We start from the raw sequence: 20,878 nt of genomic DNA on the forward strand, positions 1-20,878 counted from the left end.
TCCCAAGACTTGCTCAATTCAGATGCCAAGCCATGTTGTAAGGGGGGCTGGAAGGAGGATTGTCAATGTGAAAGCCTTTTATTGAAAGAGAACTAATCACACCAAAAAAGTCACTACCCTTTGACTAATTCCCATGTCTCACCATTTTGCTTTTAAGCTGTTGTCTGATGTCTTTCCATCCTTAAAATTTTTGAAAAGATGCCCCCACTTTTGAGAATGAACTACTGTTGCCCCTCCATAAACATACCAAGTAGGCTTTCATCTGATATAACAGCTCTGTGCCTGTTCAACGCAAAGAACCACCTTAGAAAGCCTCAGTAAGTCCTGCTTAGGTATGGAGGGCGAGGCCTTAGGCCAGCGGAACCGTAAAAGCCGCCGGGCTGAGGCGGAAGGGAGGCCAGACGGAAGGCAGACTTCCCAAACTACGCCAGGTGCAAGACTTCCGCCCCGCAGAGACCTTGCCTCCACCCCCACCCTCGCCGTCAGCCCAGCTCTGGTTCCGCGCAGTCTCCTGGAATGATTTGCCGTCTCTATGGCAACCCAGTAGCTGGCGTCTGAAGATGGAGACCACTGAGTCTACCGAGGGATCACAGTCACGGTGAGAGGCACAGCTCTGGCTGCAGGCTTAAGGGGACAAGGAAGGTTAATAGACTCGCTTTGCTGCGCTTCTGACAACTTTGCCGCTTTCACTTTTTTTCAGATGTTTAGATGTACAGCCCAGCTGCGAAGGACTAGGGTCTATTTCGGATCCCTTTCCTTCTTGGGATGGCCGTCATAGGTCAGCCCTGGAAGCTGCAACCGCAGAAGCTTCAGCAGCTGCTGCAGCCACTGCAGCCGCCTCCACTATCAAAGCAGCTGCATTATCTACAAAGACCCCAGCGCCCTGCTCTGAACGGAGCCTTCTCATGGAGCCCTCCTCTGAAAGTCTTCTTGGGGAGCGCTACACTGGACCCAGATTTACCCACAAGATAGGCCACGGGAGACTTGGCTTTGAGCCTATCTCTGTTTCCCATATTGCTTCGAATCCCTATACTGCAAATGACCTTAGCTCTAGCCCTGGTCTTGGCTTCAGCTCTGGCCCTGGTCCTGGCTCCATTTCTGGTCCTGGCAGTGGCTCTGGTCAAGGTCCTGGCAACGGCTCTGGTCGAGGCACGGGTCCTGGTCCTGCCGCTGATTCTAGGCATAGGCCAGGCTCTGGCCAGGGCCCTGGTTTCAGCTCCTCTGCTCCTTCAGGCTTCATAAAACCCAGGGCAGATCTGCTCCCTAATTACGCCTCCTGGAGTCACCACAGCCACTGGGAGCCTCAGAAACAACCCTGGAAATTTTTGGAAGTCTCAGAACCTGGTGCCCGAGGGCTGTGGAAGCCCCCTGAGGTTGAAGGGACAAGTAAGGTTCTCAGTGAAACACTGCCACGGGGCCAGTGCCTTCTCTACAACTGGGAGGAGGAGGTATTAAGGTTTTTACCTGCTCCCTTTTCTTGAAGGCTGCCCCCAGTCGATGAGGGTGGGTACCAGAAAGGATATCATGGTCACTCAACTTGGGGCCCACAGAGAGCCACCAACCACCTGGATCAAGTCCCAAGCATGCAGGATGGCTCTGAGAGTTTCTTTTTCCGACATGGACACCGGGGACTGCTGACCCTGGAGCCACAGTCACCCATGTGCTCCAGCACCACCCAGAAAGATTCATACCAGCCCCCAGGAAACCACTCTCAGCCAATTCGAGGTATGAAACATGAGAGAATGAGCCAGAGTGAGTCTAGCAGAGAAGAAAGAGAGAGGAATGTCTGATGAGTGTAAAACGCAAAGCTCAGTTTTTCTTCCTTTTCCCCAATTTTTTTTCTTCTGGGCCTGTTTCTTAACCAGACTCCCCCACTCTGTCCATTCCCTGACCTCCCGCAGGGAAACGTGAAGCCATGCTGGAGATGTTCTTGCACCACCAGATCTGGTGAGAGGCTGGGTGCAGGGGAAAGGGGAGGGGGAGGACAAAAATCAGGGGAGAATGGCCTTGATGCCCCCCAGGCCAATGTAGTAAAGAGGTGCAGGCAGAGCAGGAACCCACAAGGAAGGACTCTGAGGTCGAGTCTGTGACACACCACGACTATGGAAAGGAGCTGGTGCAATCAGGGCCTCCTGCCCCAACAAAGGTAAGAACCCATCCCACCCCACTTGTACAGCTGGGCCCTGACAGGCTGTGGGAAAGCAGCAGGCCCAGAGGTTGAGAGAGGGAGCTTCAGGCCAAGAGTTATTCAGTATCTCTCCCTCACAGCCTCACGACTACCCTAAGGAACAGCCTGAAACCTTCTGGCTACAGAGGGCACCACAGCTACCGGTGTGTGAGGGTGACCAGGTGTTGGGAGTGGGGGAAGAGGCTGTTCTGTCCCGGCTTGGAGGAGAGAGGGCTCTGTCCTCATTCTGGCACTCCTCCAGGGTGTCAGTAACATCAGGACTCTGGACACGCCATTCCGGAAGAACTGCAGCTTCTCAACACCAGTGCCTTTGTCTCTAGGGCAGCCCTTGCCCTATGAACCCGAGAATTATTCCCACCAATTGGGAAAAATATCTTCCCTTGGCTGTCAGGGAGGAGGGCAGGTGGTGGAGGGAGGGGTAGAACTACTCCTGTCTAAGGGTCGAGGAGGGAAGTAGATGTGGAATATGGAATCTCCTTCTGTCTGTACTGAAGAGATGGGGAGGAAGTGTACTTGGTGAAGGGGCTCTTTACATAAAAAGGGTTCTCTCTCATCCTGAGACTGCTCATTCAGTGATTCTGTGAGTTACCATGTCCATACCCCATAACCTTTCCTTGGAGTTGCCCCTAACACAGATTATGTCACCATGACTGGTTTTGTTTGTTTTATATTTGGCCAAAATATTCTGGTTTAGATACAGATATTTACAGAAGGTAGGGAGGAAAGGAACCAGGCCAGAGAGGAACAGGTATATGTACAAGGCTGGGCTGCAAAGGGCAGCAACTTCCATATAAGTTGGGGGTTTTGTGCATGTTGGTTTCCATCTCATGTGACAATGTCCACTTCTGCTATGTGGAGAGATGATGGCCACTGCCCACCCGGGTACCAGCAGCAGGGGATTGTCTGACTTGGGAAGAAGTGGGGTTTACAGGAGCCCAGCAGGTCCTTTCTGCTCTCCTAGGAGCCAGTAAGTTCGCATCTTGCCTTTTCCCTGGAAGCGGAGAAGTAGAGATAATTCAGATTGTTCTATGTTATTTCTCATATCTCCCTCCCTTCCCCCCACAAACCCCGTGATTGTGTTCATCCTCCCATTCCATGACTCCCTCCCCATGGCCTGCCATCACCTTCATCTCCACATCCCCTCGAAGCTCTAGCTGGAAGCATCCTAGCTCATCCAGGGCATCCTTGGTGGTAGAGGAGACATGAATCTTAAGGGCTGGGGTGGGATAGGGGAAATGATGGAAAGAAGAATCAAAGAAAAGGCAACCGAAGAACTGGCAGGATCGGAGAGAGCTTTACCCAACCACCATCCCTCAGGAGGGTCTCAGTCTTCCCAGGGCACATGCACTAGAACCAAAATATGTCCAAGGATGGGGCAATCAGGAACTGTGGTCTCTCAGAATGAGATTTGGAGGAACTCTGAAAAGAAGAAAAGGCCAACACAGGTTGAGGCTGATGCTGGGGTTGAGGGCTAATGTCTCACCTTGACCATTAGACTCCATTCGGGAAGCAGTGTTCACTGTGTCTCCAAAAAGACAGTAGCGGGGCATCTTCAGGCCAACGACCCCAGCACAGACGGGCCCTGTGAGAAGAAATAGGTTGGGAGAGCCTGGGAAAAGTCGATATGAGGACAGGAGTGAGAGTCAGCCTTACCCGTGTGGACCCCTATGCGTAGCCTCAGCTGGTCATGGGGTCGGTGGCGGATGCGGAAGGAAGAAACCGCATCCAGTAATGCCAGGGCCATACGAGCAATTTCCGGGGCATGGCGCTGACCATTTCTGCCTGGGAGACCAGATACCACCATGTAGGCATCTCCAATCGTCTCTACCTGATTGAGAGGGGGATGAAAAGGTCACCTCTTATCTGTATCAGTGGGGATGGGGAAGGGCAGAAGGAGACAAGCTCGGTACCACTATGAGTCATCCTGACAGCCTGGGGGCCAGAACATTGACTAGAAAGTAAGTGCCATGGTCCTGAGAATCTGGGAGAAGGGGAGTCAAGGGAATCGGTAAATCCTCCTGCCCATCCCAGCACCTGGCGAATACTCTACAAATGTCTGCTGAATGGACACCCTGTCTGCAACAGGACATGGTCAAATAGGCTCTGCTGTCAGGAAATGGGAAGCAAGACAACAGGGCTGCCCTGAAGAGCACAGAAGCTGGTGGGGAGGTCAGCGAGGCCCCGTGAAATGAGCCTCAGACAGCCTGAAGTGTCAAAGGTAAGAAAGCAGGCACTTGGCTTTGTTAATTGTACTGAAGCTGTGTAAGAGAAGGTCCTTGTTTTTAGGAACTACACACTGACCTGTTTAGGGATGAAGGGGCACTGTGGGGCTTCCCTGGTGGCCTAGTGGTTAAGAATCTGCCTACCAGTGCAGGGGACATGGGTTCGAGCCCTGGTGCGGGAAGATCCCACATGCCGGGAAGCAACTAAACCCGTGCGCCACAACTACTGAGCCTGTGCTCTAGAGCCCGCGAGCCACAACTACTGAAGCCCGCGTGCCTAGAGCCTGTGCTCCGCAGCAAGAGAAGCCACTGCAACGTGCACCACAACAAAGAGCAGCCCCCGCTCCCCACAACTAGAGAAAGCCCGCGTGCAACAGAGACCCAACGCAGCTAAAAATAAAATAAATAAATTTATTTCTTTTAAAAAGGGGGCACTGTGTCTGAAACTTACTTGCAAAAGGTTCAGAAAATAATATATGGAGACATAGATTTTTTTTAAATAAAGCAAATGGGGGAAAATATAAACAATTGGTGAATGCAAGTAAAGGGTTTATGGGAGTTCTTTGTTACAGTAATAACAGAGATGGCAGAGTAAGTCCAAAGGGAAGGGACAGGAGTGGGTAATAAATATTATCTGTACAATATTAGGCATTTTCCACAATAAATTTATTATTCCCATCATACAGATAAAATATCTGAGGCTCAGGGAGCTTCTGTTACTTGCCTAAGGCCACATGGTTGGTCACAAAGCCCGATCATTTTTACTCCCAAGCACAATAAAGCCTACCCTGTGCCAACTCAATGACTTCAACAAAAAGCTTCCACTCCATAGCTTGTCCCTCACCCCAATAAATCATTCTATACCCACATCCTGTATGATTCCTCCATGTCTGGAGTGGATGAAGAGAAGAGAAAAGATGACTAGGCTATGCCTATACCCCCAGGCAAAAAGTGGCAGACAGGGGCTAGATCTTGTGATGGTTCCGATTAGGCAAGCCTTAAGGATTCACAAGAGATTAGACGGGAATGTACAGTTACAGTGCCAGAGCCTCATTTGTCTACAAAGGGTACGCTAGCACTAGGATGCTGGAGACCCAGGCAGGAAAACTGACCCTGGAGCAGGTAAGGCATGTGGGATTCGGGCAGACTGGGTTTTAAAAGAGTGTCAGTGTAAGGGCAGCCCCAGCTCTCACCTTGTAGACGTCAAAGTTGTCAATTATGGCATCAAAGCAGGTATACAGATCATTAAGAAGTGTCACCACCTAACAGGGATGGGAAAGTAGAGGCCTTAAGACTTTCCAACCTTCTAAGACTGTCCAACTAAGACTGTCCAACTTTCTAAGAATTCTTAACACACAAGCCATAACAAGATATGGAAACTACAGACCAAGCTAATCTTCCCTATTATCAAGGATCTCTATGCCCCAGTGAAGCTCCCGCAGGTCTCTACCCCACCCTCTGCCCCTCACCTGGCTCTCACCTGCATGGGGGTGCTCTCTGCTGACAAAGCTGTGAAGCCAACGATGTCACTGAAGTAGATGGTAACGCTGTCAAAGGCCTCAGCCTGTACGGTCTCTCCCCGTTTTAACTGCTCTGCCACTGAACTAGGAAGCAAAGGTACAGGTTGAGCCAAACTCAGAGAAAGAGGGTGGGAGGGCGAGAGAGAGGAAAGGAGTGTATGGCTGGAGCAGAGATGAGTTCTAACATGAAAGCTGAGCCTGGTGGAGGAGAAGGAAGGTGGCTGGGAAGACATTACAGTCCAGGGCAAGGTAAGGTGTACAGGTGGTGTGGGGTTGGAAGGGGATCCCTGGGGATGTGGGCTAAACGTCTCAAGTTGGGATTGTTCTACATACACTTGCTGGAGCAAAGGTCTGGTAGAGCAGCGTCCTAAGAAGAAGGGATGGGAAGCCAGGAAGAAGGCAGCACAACTCATTTGGAGACAGAATGAAAACACACGGTCTAGAGCCAGAATGGGCTCATGGTAGCGAGATGTAACAAAGCAGCATTCTAAGGTTGGGAAGTGAGTTCTCAGGAGCTTGATTAGGCAGAAACCAACAGAAGAATACCACAGGAAAATTCAGGAAGGGGGACAGAAGTCTCACTGGGGTAGAATTTGGTAGAGCAGAGCCTCAGCCTTGCGTTTCTCCTCCAGGTAGGCCTGTGTGCGTTCCTCCACCAGCTTCTCCAGGTTGTTGGCATACTGCTCCATGCGCAATAGGAGGTTATCCAGTATGCTGGTGCCACCCTCCCTGGAAGGAGGCCAGGATAGGGTACCTGCTCCAAGATGCTCAAGACCCCCAGGGCTTTCTACCCAACCCACCCTCTCGGCCCCACCAACCCCACCTCACCCACTAAGAGTGATGAGGCTTCTAGCCCCGGGGAGCTCCTGCACCATAGTGCCCTCTCACTTGTTAAAGCGGCGAATGAAGCCCTTAATCTGTCCAAAGTCTGGTCGCTCAGCTGCGTCCTGGGCCCAACACCGCTCCATCAGCAAAACCAGCTCTTCGTTCAGTTGGGTCCGGTCGATGCTCGGCCGGAAATAAGGCCGCTGACCATTTCGGACCTTCTGGACAATCTCTGAGGGTGATAAAGGGTTTGGATGAAGAACAGGTCCCCCAAGTAGAGGAGGCTCTGGGTCGTAGATTGACTCTCACCTTTGGGGCTGAGGTCCAGGCCCTCCAAGTAGAAAGGACCACTGCGAAGGGCTATCTCCTGTAAGATGATCCCAAAGCTATAGACATCGGCCTTCTGCATGCCTGTGGTTGGCAAGGGGTTCCCACTGAGCAGTTCTGGGGCAGTCCACAGCTTCTCTGAAAAGAGGGAACAGGTGGCCAGGTCCTCAAAAAGGAAATCCCCAAGCCCACCTGGCCTCATTCCTATAATGCTCGCCGTATTACTGTCACTCCGTCTCCCTCTCCCACCCTCCGTAGGTGGAAATGATCAGGGCCGGGGGAGCAATGTAAAAGCAGGTTGTGGGGGAAGGCCTCACTGGCATAGAGGGCGTGGTTGTCATCAGGTTCAGCAGTTGATCGGAAGCTGGCCAGGCCATAGTCTGTGATTTTGAGCACAAAACGACTATCCACCACACAGTTGGAGGACTTGAGACTCCCATGGGATGCAATAATGCTGTTATGGAGAAAGGCCATGCCCTGCAGGATACAGATCAAGTCATGGGATTGGATCATATCTGGCTTGGGATACCCCCTCTCCGTGAGATGGACATTAGCTAGCTGTCTAAAGATCTTGGGACCATGGGCTTCCCTGGTGGCGCAGTGGTTGGGAGTCCGCCTGCCGATGCGGGGGACACGGGTTCGTGCCCCGGTCCGGGGAGATCCCGCATGCCGTGGAGCGGCTGGGCCCGTGAGCCATGGCCGCTGAGCCTGCTTGTCCGGAGCCTGTGCTCCGCAACAGGAGAGGCCACAACAGTGAGAGGCCCGCGTACCGCAAAAAAAAAAAAAAAAAGATCTCGGGACCATAAAAACAATAAGCTAATTTCGGAATGCATCCTTTGTACAGTTTCCACCCCAGGAAGCAGGCAAAATAGGAGAGTCGTCTCTTCCTGGTACCTTAAGCAGTATATCAGCACCCAAGCACCAGGGATAGGAGACATGCTTAAGAGGAAGGACAAGGGGAGCTATCAGTTATCACCCTGGAGAGGGCGGTCTGTCTTCTGAGTAATGAAGGGATCAGAACTCTGAGGGTGAACTCCAAGAATACAACACCCATGGTGACCTCAAATGCTTGGCCACTACGCAGGAAGACATGGCTTGAGATCCAGGTATCAAGAGTACCTGGATGCACCAAGGAAGACTAGCCAGTTGTAAACTTTAACATACAACCATGTATAGGCAGGCAAGTCGAGATAGAGGAGGAAAGCCATCTACTACAGGGGATGTCGGGCCAGAGAGAAAGTGCAGAAAATAGTAAATTAGAAAAACCTGGGAAATGGACACAGGTAGCAGGTAGCTACCAAGCCAACGTAGAAGCCTGAAACTTCTGGCCCCCCTGGGGCCAGAGAGGAGAGAAAGGTTGCCTGTAAGGGACTCTAAGGCAGGTCCTAAGAAGGCAGAGTGGTGCTTCCCCTGGGAAGTCAGTTCAGGTGGAACCGAAAAAGGATACGGTGTCCTGTATGCTAACCTCCTTTAAATGTTTAGCTCTGGGCTTAAACAACTCAAAACTCTAGTCTCTGTGAACTCTTCCTTTCTATTCGTTTCATCTTGATATCAACAAACCTTTGGGACTCTCCAAACTCGTGAATACAGATGTTAGGCTTCTGGCTTTGTTCTAAATCACCTTTCCATCAAATCACTGTTCTCTCAAGAGTCATGTTTTTCTTACATTTATCATCACACCTCCAGCTGAGCACCACATCAACTTTACCTAATATTTTATCTCTGACTTGATGGCAAACTTTAACACACACACACACACAATTTTTTAAATAACCTCTTGAAAACTATGCAGAGAAACCGAAGCCAGCTCCAGGTGTGGTACAGGTGATCCACTAGGCTAGCTCACTGGCTAGGGGACTTGCTTCTAAACACCTGTCCAACCTGTGCAAGATTCAAATTTATGCCTTCACAAACCCATAGACCTCTGGGTCACTTGAAAATAGCTGAAACCTAGTATATTAGAAGATACCAAACATTTAGTATAATTTTCCTTGGCTTCTCTTAGTTTTACTAATAAATGTTCATTTCGAATTTCAGTTTGTCTGAACAAAAGAGCAGATACGTGAAATATTGGTTAGAGAGTAAATGATGAGGAAAAAAAATAGAAGATAAATGTTTGGAGACCCCATTAATTTTTCCCTGCTAAGAGATTTTAATATAAACTCTTGGAGGAAAAAGAAAAGATGATGGAGAGAGATTTGAGATATTTGAGATCTGAGATTTGAGCTAGGGCAGGAAGACAAAAGTTCTCTACAAGTACAGGACTCTTTGTGGCAGATAAAACTCATTCCCCCCAATTAAAAGCCCCAAATCCATTGTTTACCCATTATTACCCAACCTTAAGAATAAGGGGAAATGGAGAGATGGAATTTTTAGACTAGGAAGAGAAATCATAAGCAAAGATAGAAAGAGGGAGGCATTTTAAAGTGGATGAACTCAAGGAGGAGTGGGGAAGACTCACCTTAACAAGGTCATTAATGAGTGAGTAACGAAACATCCAATCCAAGTTGATGCTATCATTTTCCAGAATATCCTGGTAAGTGACATGGAATAGATTATGTGACTTTCCTAGCCCCACTATTACCTGCACAGTCAGTGTAACTTTGGGCCTATCTCCCCCGCCCCTATAATCCCCACCTATATCCCTCACCTGTAAACTCCCACGAGGACAATACTCGGTGACGATGCAAATGTTGGGAGGGTCTATGCAGGCGCCAATGAAGCGAGTGAGATGGTTGAACTGAACATCTCTCATCTAGGAAAAAAAAAAAAAGGAAGAAAAAGAGAACTGAAAGAGCTAAAAATTAGATACAGAAATCTACCACTACATGAGAGGACCTTTCTCTTAATTGTCCTTACAACTTGAAATCATTTATAAATAAACCCATTGCCCTCCTAGCCAATTTTACTGTTCCCTAGTCCTCCCCTTCCCCTTCCCCTTCCCCATTCTTATTTACCCCTGGCCCTCAACCCATACACCACGACTTACATGTTTGAGTTCAAACAGAACCTGCCGGGTCAGCTCAATGCGCTTCTTATTCACATGTTTGATGGCAACAACATTTCCCTGATGGTGGGAGTGAAAGGGGAAGAGGGACATTAATATCAGAATGGGTCTCTGGGTGCTGGGAAAGACTGGAGAACTGTGGGAGCATCCAGGAGATCAGCTGGACAGAGAGGAGGGTTATGAGGAGCAGAGGGTCACGGGAAGAGGTGACAGATGTGGATGAGAGAGAATGAAATGGTGGGGACCAGAACAAGTGGATGACTGTTCACCTTGAAGTGACCGGTGTTGGCAAAGATCTGGTATTTCCCATGGGCTGTCATGAGCGAGCCGTAACTGGATCCCCGCTGGGGCCAAGGGCAACATGGAGGCGGAAGGATGAAAGGAACATTAGATGGTGGTGGTAGCGCAGGTGCTATCATTACAGGCTGATGTGCTGGGAAAGGTCCAGGGTACGAAAGGACAGGCACTCAGAGGGAAGCAGAGGGACAGCTGAGACGAGGGCTCACCAGCGACAGTGTGAGGCGACTGCCTGCACCTTTATGGTATCGCTCTGAATTGCCAAATTGCAGCTCCTCCCAGCGAATGCGCCACAACATGCTAGCCAGCTCTTTCTCCAGCATCAGTTTTCTGTAAGGACTGCACACCTCAGTTGACTGGCAAGCCCAATCCTACCACCCCAGAAGCCAACAGCGGGATTGCAGAGACTTCCCGGCAGCTCCTGAAGCTGCGGTTGTCACGCCCCAGACACAGGACTGAGAGAGAGGGATGCATTCCCTCCCCCGTGTTCTAGGGGCCTCCTGGCCTCAGCCAGAAGGCTGTGTGGAAATGGGAGGGAGGGAGTAGGTCAGCGGAAAGCCCAGAACTCACCGGAAAATGAGGAAGCTGGAAACGCCAAACATGATGAAGGTGATTCCTGTGCCCAGCGCCACGATTGCCAGAGTGGAAAGTGGGGCTGAAGGGAGAGGGGGCCCTGAGAAAGACTGTGTGTGGTGCTGTGAACGGGGAGGGGGGATGCTCTTAGGTGCAGGGAGCAGACAGATCTCGAGAGGTAAAGAAGCAGGCAGGGGGCATGGGAGAACAGGTGATATAGAGCTAAGGGTGGGGGAGCCCGTGAGGAGGAGGTAAAAGAATGCAAAGTCAAGGGAGGAAGGATTGCTCCCAGTCCCTGCACACACCCACTTTTATCACAGGATGGGTCGTCCAAGTCAAAGGCACAGGGGGGATTGTCCAAGGGGGGGGCCCCCTTCACCCAGGGGATGGGCCGTCCTGTCCACCAAATCTGCTTTTCGGCTCCCGAGTAGTGGGCTGCAGGCTGTGAGGAAGGAGAAAACAGGGCCCACAGGCCTGCTCCCACCAGCCTCCTCCCCCCAAACCCAGCTACTTGGGTGCTTTTCTCCCCATCCTACCGCCCACCCACCAAGCAGCTCCAGCAGAGGAAATAAGTCCCTGCCTCTAGAACCTGTGATTCTGCCCCCGTTGACCCCCTGAAAGCTGGGTTTGCAGGCCCCCCACTCTCCTCCCTGCCTCATCCCCCATCACCTGAAAGTCCCCAGAATCCAGGTCTCCCATGGCCCACAGGACAAAATCAGTCTCCCGGTCATTGTTCTTGTCCATAACAACCAGTCCAGTTACACCTAAGACAGAAAGGAGTACCCCTTACTTTGAGATCTACCCTAGGCCCCTCTCCTATCCTCCCAATCCCTCCAGTCACCTCACAGTCTGTCCCTGCCCCCATTCTTAATATGTGTCCACCTCTGCCATGTTCTCTGACCCCTACTAACTCTCCCTCCTGCCCCTGGTGTCTGTGTTTTCTTCTGCCCACTCCACTCCTGAGCGTGACAGCGGCACTCTGGCCTCCAACTGACCCTCTCCATTACCATGGTATCTTCTTCCTTGCATCTTCTCGACAATTCGAAGTCCATCTTCCCGGGTGCCTCCTTCCTGTATCGTCTCATTCAGGACTTCAGCATATAGCAGGATCCCATCGTAGAAGCAGCCAGCAATGAGGTTCATCTGGGGGTGGTAACTTCAGCAGTGCTCTCCAAAGGTCCTGCCAGGCCCCTTCCCCAGCCCCCTTTTCCATCTCTGGGGTCTCCTTCTACCTCTCCTCGCTCTGGTTTGCTTTCTTCCCTCCTCTCATTCCTAAGGTGCCATCCCTACCTCACTGAACACTAAGGCAGAAGAGAAAATCCTGAATGGAAGTGGACAGCCCCCAAAGTAGGGCTGCCTCCATGGCCAAGGCTTGATTCTGAGTTAGGGAGAAGAGGCTTTCCTCAAAGCCTGGCCTGATTCTCGGGGAAAGAGAGATCTACTTACGAGGGAAGGGGCCAGCTCCACACCAAAATCTTCCCGAGCTCTTATCAGAAGACGATTCTGGAATTCCTGATACTCAGGATTCGGGGGTTCTCGGTATGTGATGACCAATACCATCTGTACGAACAGCACATGGGAGAGTGGAAATGATTCAAGATGGGCATTAGGGGAAGAGAGGAAGCAGGACAGGGAAACTTGCTGAAATATACATGATATAAAATGTACATGGGTGACTCTGAAGGCTGAGAGGGTACTAAACTCGTGTGTGTGTGTGTGTGTGTGTGTGTGTGTGTATGTGTGTGTATGTTTAATACTCTGGGGACAGCACATGGCACAGGAAATACATGAAGTCAACTCCATCCCCCAAACTGGGCTCCTCATCGTCCTGAAGCCCCTACTACCACCCAGGCCTCCCAGCAGGGCTGCCATAACACTCACAGCTCCTCTGTCCCATCCTTTCTGGGTACCTGTTTACTGGCAAGGACAACACTGAGCAACAGCTCCTCTCCCTGGTGTTAATTACTGCTAATGTTCTCAGTAAAATGTTTACATTTTCATTTGGGCCACTTGAGCACAGTGCCTCCACCCAGTGAATTAGAGATTTCAGGTCCTATGACAACTGGGGGAAATCCTTTGAGAGAGTGATTCCATCTGTAAAAAGCCATGAGCCGGCTCCTTTAATGTGCATGGAACACCCACCATATTCAGTCCTGCATACTGGCATAGTCCCACACATCATGAGTCACAAGGAAAACACACAGTCACACGCCCACACACATCTCATAGATAAGCCAGTGGCACACATGGTCTCAGTCATGCACACTTCTCATTGGCCACAGTCAGCATGTCTCTGTCTTTCACTGGGATGCCTGCCTGGCTCCCACTGGCCCACTGGCCTCACACACTTCCCGCTTCTTGGCCTCTGCCTCCACCTCAGGCCTCCACAATCACTGAGACCAGCCTCTGCCTTCGTCAGGGAACTGGCACTGCAACTTTGGGGAAAGACTTCAGATCAATATATTTTGTGAAACGTGACTTTGTGAAATGAGAGATTAAAACTAGTCATTTTGGGACTTCCCTGGTGGCGCAGTGGTTAGGAATCCACCTGCCAAGGCGGATCCACCTGCCAGGTTCGATCCCTGGTCGGGGAAGATCCTACGTGCCGCAGAGCAACTAAGCCTGTGTGCCACAACTACTGAGCCTGTGCTCTAGATCCCGCGAGCCACAACTACTGAGCCCGTGTGCCACAACTACTGAAGCCCATGCGCCTAGAGCCCGTGCTTCACAACAAGAGAAGCCACCACAATGAGAAACCTGCGCACCGCAACGAGGAGTAGCGCCCCTTCGCCACAACTACAGAAAGCTCATGTGCAGCAACGAAGGCCCAACGCAACCAAAAAATAAATATAATAAATAAAATTGATTCTTTAAAAAATAAAACTAGCCGTTTCTACCAGTTGTGTTAATTCCTGTCATAGAAAGTACCATAGAGATACTAGATATATCACTTACGACCTATTATAGATCAATTCATTCCAGGTAGGAAATAATGAAGTCAGTTTCTAATACACATTGATTATATTAGACTGGAGTCTACTTCATGATGTAATTATTCTTACTGGAGCGTTTGGATGCTTGATCACACACTGCTAATACTCTCCCACTGTCAGGCAGAATTAAAAAGGAGAGGGAGACTGAGGGTGGGGCTGGAAGGGTTCGTTCAGTAATACCTATTCAAAGAATAAAAGAAAAATAGAAGGGTAGGATACGGTTGACAAAAAATGTAAAAAGTTAGTTAAAAAACTTGAAAAGATGAGGCTTCACACAATGTCTATTTCATTATAAAGGTTGATAATAGGTTTTCAATGCTTTTTAAAAAGTAATTGCCTAGGTTTTTTCTTTGCTAGACTAGCAGTTCTCAATCTTTTTGCTCTCATGACACCTTTACGCTACTAGAAATTATTGAGGACCCCAAGGAGCTTTTGTTTGTTTGGATTACATCTATCAATATTTACCATATTAGAAATTAAAACTGACAAAGTTTTAAAACACAAGAATACACAAGCACACCTCCTATAGCTGCCAGAATGATGACATCATCACACGTCACATAACCTCTGGAAAACTCCACTGTACAATCATGGAAGAATGAGAGTGACGGAGGCAAATAACACCTTAGTATTATTTTTAAACTAGTTTTGCCCTCATTGTCCCCCTAAAAAAGGATTCCAGGGGCCCCCAGGATCCCAAGACCACACTTTGAGAACTGCTATGCTCGACTCTGTTTTGCTGTGGTTACCAGCTACTAAAAAAAAGAGAGAGAAGCAGAAGAACTTCCAAAGAATTTCTGTTCTTGCTCAGGGGCTAGAGAGAAGGTAAAGGTAGGTAACTGTGTCCCGTTGCACAGGGGACCCCAGGCGGAAAAAAAAAAAAAAAAAAAGCAAAGGCTGCCAAAATGGGTACAGCGGTGGGTGGAAGCCAGGAGGGCACCCGGGAAATGTGCAAGGACAGCAGATGCCTGGCTCTGCCTGTGGGCCCACTCACACCCAGACCCACTCTGGCTGCCGCAGGAGGCGCTGTTAACAGTGGCCTAAATTAACAGAATGGTCTCCACAAGAGATGCTGCCTTCCACGGCCCTTGGTTTACTGCTTACTTCCATTCTAGCCGCTGGTGTCCCCCATCTGTACCCCAGTCTCATGCTGGTCACCTAGTTTGTGGCTTCTCCCTGGGTTTCTGACCCTGTAGAATGTCCTCAAATGTCCAGACAGAGCCTCTGGATCCTTAGAGCCTAGTCATTTGGTTAGTTCCACCGTATCTACGTATCCTTCCCTTTCCTGGTTGATCATCTTGGTTTACAGTACCTGCCGGCTCTACTCCTGTCTAAATGAATTCCTAACCCCATCCCCCCTCTTCCCAACACACACGTTGATTCCATTCAACAAACGTGCTAGGCACACGGAATACAAAGACAAGCATGGTCCCCGCCCTCAAGCGGCTACGGTTCAATGAGGGAGAAAAATCATAGCAACATATTTAATTTGAGAGTCCTCTCCCCCAGTAGCTAGTATCCAGCATGAGCTGGGACCCCTTCCTTGGGCATGACACCCTCCTGGAAAGGCTGTGGGCATCTGTATCAGGGACTCCTCACCTCTGCCGCCACCTTTTCCAGGCTGGCCTGCTCTGGGACCCCAGCGGGCCAGGTATCTCTGGGGTGTGGGCTCTCTGCTCTTTCACCCTTGTCTGGAGCTGACCACACCACTTCCCTTTGATTTTCCCCTCAGCATATTCTTGACTGCCCCTTCTCTTATATCGTAGCAAAACCTCCCTCTTTGTTTTTCTGTCTGAATAATGCCTACAGTGAGTGGGAGAGCTGAGAATTAATTTACAGTTCACCCTGGAAAAACTTGGGTTTGAACTGCACAGGTCCACTGATATGCAGATTTTTTTCAATAAACGCAGACCATGGTACTACATGATCTACACTTGGTTGAATCCACAGATGTGGATGGAACCTCCAAGAGGGAAGCCTGACTGTAAAGTTATACTCAGATTTTCGATTGCATGGAGGGTGGGTGCCCCTAACCCCCACAGTGTTCAAGAGTCAACTGTATGTAACTAATTGTTAGCAGACTAGATCCCTCCTCCTCCTACCCTAAGTGCTGGGGCCCCTTGGCTGGTAGGAATTCTCCCACAAGAAGAGAGGTGTTCCCTCCACAAAGAGAGTATGGCCCAGAAGCCTGTGGAGTCTTCCCATCTGGGAGGGTTAGAGAGACCCTCCTTGACCACACTAGCTAAAGCACAACCCCCCTGATACTCTCCTCTCATACCACGCTATGCTTTTTTTCTCTTTTTAAGTAACACATCACAGTTTGTTCTATGTTTGTATCTATTGCTTGTTTATGTCTGTCTGTTCTACTGAATGTAGGCTCCAAAAGGCAGGGACATCTGTTATGTTCTCTGCTGTATACTAGCACCTCGCACAGTGACTAGGACATAACAGGTGCTAGCTAAGTAAACACTAACAGAATGAGTCAGTCTTCAGATGAATCAGACATTGACTGAATAATGTTGTAAGTTCTAGAGGAGTTAGAGATAGGCACAAGAGTGGGAAATTCAGTCCAACCTGAGGATTCAGGGATTGTTTCCTAGAAGGGAAAATAACTGATTTGAGTATTATAGAATACACAAGCATTATCCAGACACACAAAGGTGAGAAGGTCGTTTTAGGCAAAAGTTCAGCAGCAACAAAACCTGTCCTGCCACTGCCCGTGTTCAAGTGTGACGGTCACAGACTTATACTCAGGCATGCAAACAGATATGTCATTCACAGTCAGACACTACCGAATATATAATCACAGCCACATAAAACCTTACTCATTGCAGAAGGTGGCCACCCAAGTCCAGCCCTTATACACATCTACTTAGAGTCAAAGAATCTCAGGGTTGAAAAGACCTGAAGGTTATCCTATACGCCACCTCAAATTCTTTTTGGGATAAGAAGGGGGTATGCATAAATAAGTTTTAAAAAGTACTTATATACATAAGTAAGTGAAAAATTGGTGGGAGAATCGGGGAGCAATTCATGGGTATGATTTTGAGAGGGAGAGATTTGGGGTTAGGGGAGGAAGACCACTGTGGACAAAAGCAGCAAAGAGCCCAAAGGCAGCGGGGCAGGGAGGCCCGAGGTAGCAGGTCTGAGCGAGGTCTAGCCGGCTGGAGTACTCAGCAGTACTGGGAGGTAAGATTTTAAAAGTGGGTTGAGGACTGTATAAAATCTTAAATGTCATGATAAGGAGTCAGGACTTTATTCTGTAGGAAATAAGTCATTGAAAGTTTTGAGCAGAGAAGTGAAGTGAAGACAGTCATGTCAATTTTCCCTACAAACTGCTTCTCATATCCATCTCTTTTCATTCCTGCTATCATCACCATAGTTCAAGCCCATACCTCCATACCGCATTCTAACCTATTGCAGGTGGCCTCACTGTCTCCTCCTCTTCTAATCCAACCTGAGTTCTGTCAGTATATTTCTCATCACAGAAAAACCTCAAAGACCCCACCATTCAAGTCCAAACGCCTCAGTCTTAGGTTCAGAGCTCTCCTTAATCTGAATCTACCTCTGCAGCATTATTTCCTATAATGTGCTCCAAGTGAACCATTCTTTCTTGTCAGGTCAGTATCTTCTTGGATCCCCAAACATGTCCATTCCCATCTTTTTTTCTTTGCTCCAGCTGCCTGCATCCTCTCTCCCACTCTGACTAGGAATATGACATCTATCTTTAAAGTCACCATAGAGTCTTGCTTCCTTTATAACAGCTTCCCCTAAACCCAGCCCACAGTGACTCTCTCCTCTGAACCACTCAAGTTCTTAGTGTCTGTTCCAGGACACATCATCACATCCTTTCTTGTACTTGTATCTAACTGCACCACAATCATGCCTCGCCTCTCTAGAAAGGGTGGAAGCCCTCCCAGGGGCGGGGTCTAGATCTTTTCCTGAACTTCCCCGCCCCCCCACCCCACGGTATATGTACCATTGGTACTTAGGAAAAGTCAGTGTTCCAGGATCTTGGGAGGTAGCCTTGGAAGACACACTAAGAAAGAGCCACAAAGGTGAGACTAGACTTGGAAAGCCTCCGTCCATTTAATCCCTGTGGTTCACAATTCTTGCCCTGTTGCTAGGGTTTCTGTGGGGTCTTGTGACAGACAGAGAATTCCCAAAAAAGCTCCTCTCCCTGCTCCCTTCAAGTTTGGCTCAAATGATACCTGAAAAGCTTCTCTGAGGGCCTCGGCCTGTTCCCAGGTGCGATTGTCCTGCCAGGGCCGGCCTGTGGAGCGCGTGGGGCCCGCACGGAGACTCTCCCCAAAGACATCCAGGTAAAAGAAGACATAATCTCCGTTGGTCAGGTTCTCCCTCTGGGCCTGAAGCAGGATCTCATGCAGCATCTCCAGAGGGCCGCAGATATACACAACTGGGAGCAGGTACGTGACAGAGGGGCACTCTGAGAAAGCATCCAGGACCCTAGACAGCCCCCTCTCTGACCATCTGCATTCCCATCTTTAGCGAGGAAGAGAGGCCCTAATCTATCAACCACCCAGCAGATGTTCCCCATCCCTCCCCCCTTGGAGTCTATGTCATAAGTACCCTGGGACCGTATGGACCATCTGGCAGAAGTCAGAGCCTGACTCCAGACCCCAGAGGAAGGGAGCTATCCTTCAAGCCCCTCCTCTTCCCAGAGCCCTGCCTGCTGCTCCCCGCCAGCCCTCCTCACTCCCCCACTCTGCCCTGTCTTTCCCTAAGCTCAAAGGCACTGACTGCTCAGAACTTCTCTCAGTGGGAGCTTTACCTGTCTTTCCCAACCTAATCAGCTGCACCGCAAAGCCCATTTATGGAGTCTTCACGCTTTTTATGCCACCAAGGGGTACTGGCGGCCCAGTCTGAGAAGTCTCTGCTCACAGACAGGCACACATTTTGGAGTGACCATCAACCACACTCACTACTCCAGGGAACTCACACTGCTCCCCAAATTCAACTTCCCCCAATCCCACACTCTTCCCGACACAAGCTTCTCCCCTCAGGCCATCTTACTCCTTGTTCACATCTGTCTGTGACATCCACAAGCCCCCCAACATAACGCCTTAGCCCCTCCCAGGGGCTCCATCCACACGTGTTTCTTGATCCCAACCACCACATTCGGCTCCTCCACGGCTATCTCCATCTACAGCTTCCCAGTGCTCAGCTCCAGGGACACAGCGACCCTCCTCCCCTGACCCTAAGTAGCCCGGGCCACACTCACTGCGCCCGTTGGCCCGGATGAAGTGGGTGGCCTGCTCAGGGCCCCCCGGCTCACGGGCATACACCTGGTGCTGCACACTGAGGTTGCTGCCCTGCAGGGCCTCAAAGACGCCCTCGATGGTGAAGTAGTGAGGCCGGTCATCTGTGCGAGCATCCAGATACAGCAAGGCAGCACGGGCAGTCCAATTGAAGTGCCCATGTAGCGTCACTACAAACTCACCCAGCTTGGGAGCAGAGGGACCAGTGCGCACCAGGGTACGATAATGCTCATTCTTAGCCGCAAAACCAGAGGCCACAGCACCCGCAGTCAGCAGGGGAAGGCGCCAATGTGAGGCAAAGCGGGCCACAGAGGCAGCGGGGTACACGCAACCGGGGCCCAACAGAAGGTCGGGATCGTGGTAGAGCTTGAGGTCCACAGCGCGCAGCGGGGCCAGGTACTCAGAGCAGGCGCCATCTAGTTCAGAGCTGACGAACCGTAGGTCCACGGGCAGCGCCCGGCCCAGCGCCTCCACAGCGAGTGCCACAGCGGGACCCACCCGTGGCCAGGCCCAGGCATAGCTCAGGTTGTGTTCTGGCAGCACCACCGCCAGCGTCAGGTTCCGCGCCCCTGGGGGACGCACCCCACCTGCCAGGGCCGCCACCACCAGCAGGAGTGATGGCAGTGCCATGGGGAGAAAGCAGCGGCCCCACCCCCCCCAGAACCTGGGGCCACTCTGGCCTACGGGGGAGCCACAAGCACCGCCCAGCCTGGAACCTGGGGAAGGCCGCCAGGGAGAGAAGTGAGGATAAGCTAGGTAGGCTGGGATACAGAAAGTGGCAGGAATCGGGGAGGAGGAGATGGGAGGAAGCCCCGGGGAGTGGGTCCACCAGCCTAGGGCAGGGACGGAGGAGGGCCAAGAGTAGGGTGGCAGGAGGAGGCAGGGACCAAGGGGGCCTGTGACTGGGATGGGGAGAGCGAGAGGTGAATTCGTCTGATGAATCTAAAGCTGAGAAGGAAAAGGGGATCCGAGACTGGGATGGGGTGGAGCGGGGGGGTTGGCTGGTACAAAGAGAAGGCCTGGGGGGACCTCACCGCTGAAAGGGCTAGGAGGGCAGAGAGCGGCGAAAAGAAGGACCAAGGGGATAAGGTGGGAGGGGGCCGGCGCGGCGGAAGGACTGGGACCATGGGCAGGCGGGCAGCGAAGCGAGGCCTGGGCCGGAGGAGAAGGAAAGGCAGGGGTAAATCTCCCTGTGAAGGCTTCTCCCGAAGCTCCTGCTTGGACTAACGGGCCCAGGGCGCTGGTCCCATCCGGAGCTGCGGCGGCCCCGCCCGTGTCCCCGCTCCTCTCTGCTCCGCTTCTCCTGGGTCCGGGCGGCCGGCGCTGCCCCGCGCTTCCTCCCGCCCCCCGCCTGGGCCCCCGGGCGCGCCGCTCGTCCAGGTCAGGTTGCCGCGGCCCGGCCGTCTCCGCTCGCTGCGCCGGCGGCTGCAGAGTGTGACTCCCCGGGCAGGCCGCCCGCCCCCGCCCCCGCCCCGCGCCTTCCCCGCCCCCTCCCCGCGGCCCCTCCTCCTCCCCCGCCCGGCCCCACCCTCCGGCGCCTGCTGTCTTCCCCCCTCCCGACTCCCCACTCCCACCCGGGCGCCCGGGGACCTCCCAGGTCTCCAACCCACCCGGCGACAGCCCGGGGGCTCCGCGCAAGGGCCTCTC

The 20,878-nt window shown here is 51.3% G+C and overlaps 2 protein-coding genes across 2 annotated transcripts; one reads left to right on the forward strand and one right to left on the reverse strand.

Annotated features, from left to right (window-relative positions):
- The first annotated feature begins 560 nt into the window (after positions 1-560).
- SPAG8 (sperm associated antigen 8) lies at positions 561-2,645 on the forward strand. The gene is made up of 7 exons (XM_060015333.1): positions 561-598; positions 701-1,448; positions 1,551-1,725; positions 1,902-1,947; positions 2,032-2,146; positions 2,269-2,331; positions 2,430-2,645. Exons 1-7 carry the CDS (start codon positions 561-563, stop codon positions 2,643-2,645), a joined length of 1,401 nt encoding a protein of 466 aa, XP_059871316.1.
- A 200-nt stretch (positions 2,646-2,845) lies between these two features.
- Positions 2,846-20,184, reverse strand: NPR2 (natriuretic peptide receptor 2). Its single transcript, XM_060014532.1, has 22 exons — positions 19,195-20,184; positions 18,164-18,369; positions 12,406-12,519; positions 11,967-12,102; positions 11,629-11,723; positions 11,269-11,401; positions 10,957-11,041; positions 10,596-10,716; positions 10,359-10,433; positions 10,072-10,149; positions 9,733-9,837; positions 9,544-9,615; positions 7,400-7,559; positions 7,065-7,220; positions 6,819-6,987; positions 6,513-6,659; positions 5,891-6,014; positions 5,604-5,672; positions 3,842-4,016; positions 3,672-3,770; positions 3,313-3,404; positions 2,846-3,179 (listed from the first exon to the last, which is right to left on the reverse strand). Exons 1-22 carry the CDS (start codon positions 19,859-19,861, stop codon positions 3,114-3,116), a joined length of 3,144 nt encoding a protein of 1,047 aa, XP_059870515.1. The 5' UTR covers positions 19,862-20,184; the 3' UTR covers positions 2,846-3,113.
- Positions 20,185-20,878: the final 694 nt, after the last annotated feature.

This window comes from Delphinus delphis, chromosome 6, assembly GCF_949987515.2.
Source record: "Delphinus delphis chromosome 6, mDelDel1.2, whole genome shotgun sequence".
Classification (NCBI taxonomy): domain Eukaryota; kingdom Metazoa; phylum Chordata; class Mammalia; order Artiodactyla; family Delphinidae; genus Delphinus; species Delphinus delphis.

Excerpts from the sequence above, each read along its gene's own strand:
- NPR2 (XM_060014532.1), bottom strand. The coding sequence starts at position 19,861 with ATGGCACTGCCATCACTCCTGCTGGTGGTGGCGGCCCTGGCAGGTGGG. Across the intron at positions 12,103-12,405 it reads TGGAGCTGGCCCCTTCCCTC|ATGAACCTCATTGCTGGCTG; the intron begins GTAAGTAGATCT and ends TACCACCCCCAG. Across the intron at positions 11,724-11,966 it reads GCAAGGAAGAAGATACCATG|GTGTAACTGGACTGGTTGTT; the intron begins GTAATGGAGAGG and ends TTTCTGTCTTAG.
- SPAG8 (XM_060015333.1), top strand. The coding sequence starts at position 561 with ATGGAGACCACTGAGTCTACCGAGGGATCACAGTCACG. Across the intron at positions 1,948-2,031 it reads TTCTTGCACCACCAGATCTG|TAAAGAGGTGCAGGCAGAGC; the intron begins GTGAGAGGCTGG and ends AGGCCAATGTAG. Across the intron at positions 2,147-2,268 it reads GGCCTCCTGCCCCAACAAAG|CCTCACGACTACCCTAAGGA; the intron begins GTAAGAACCCAT and ends TCTCCCTCACAG.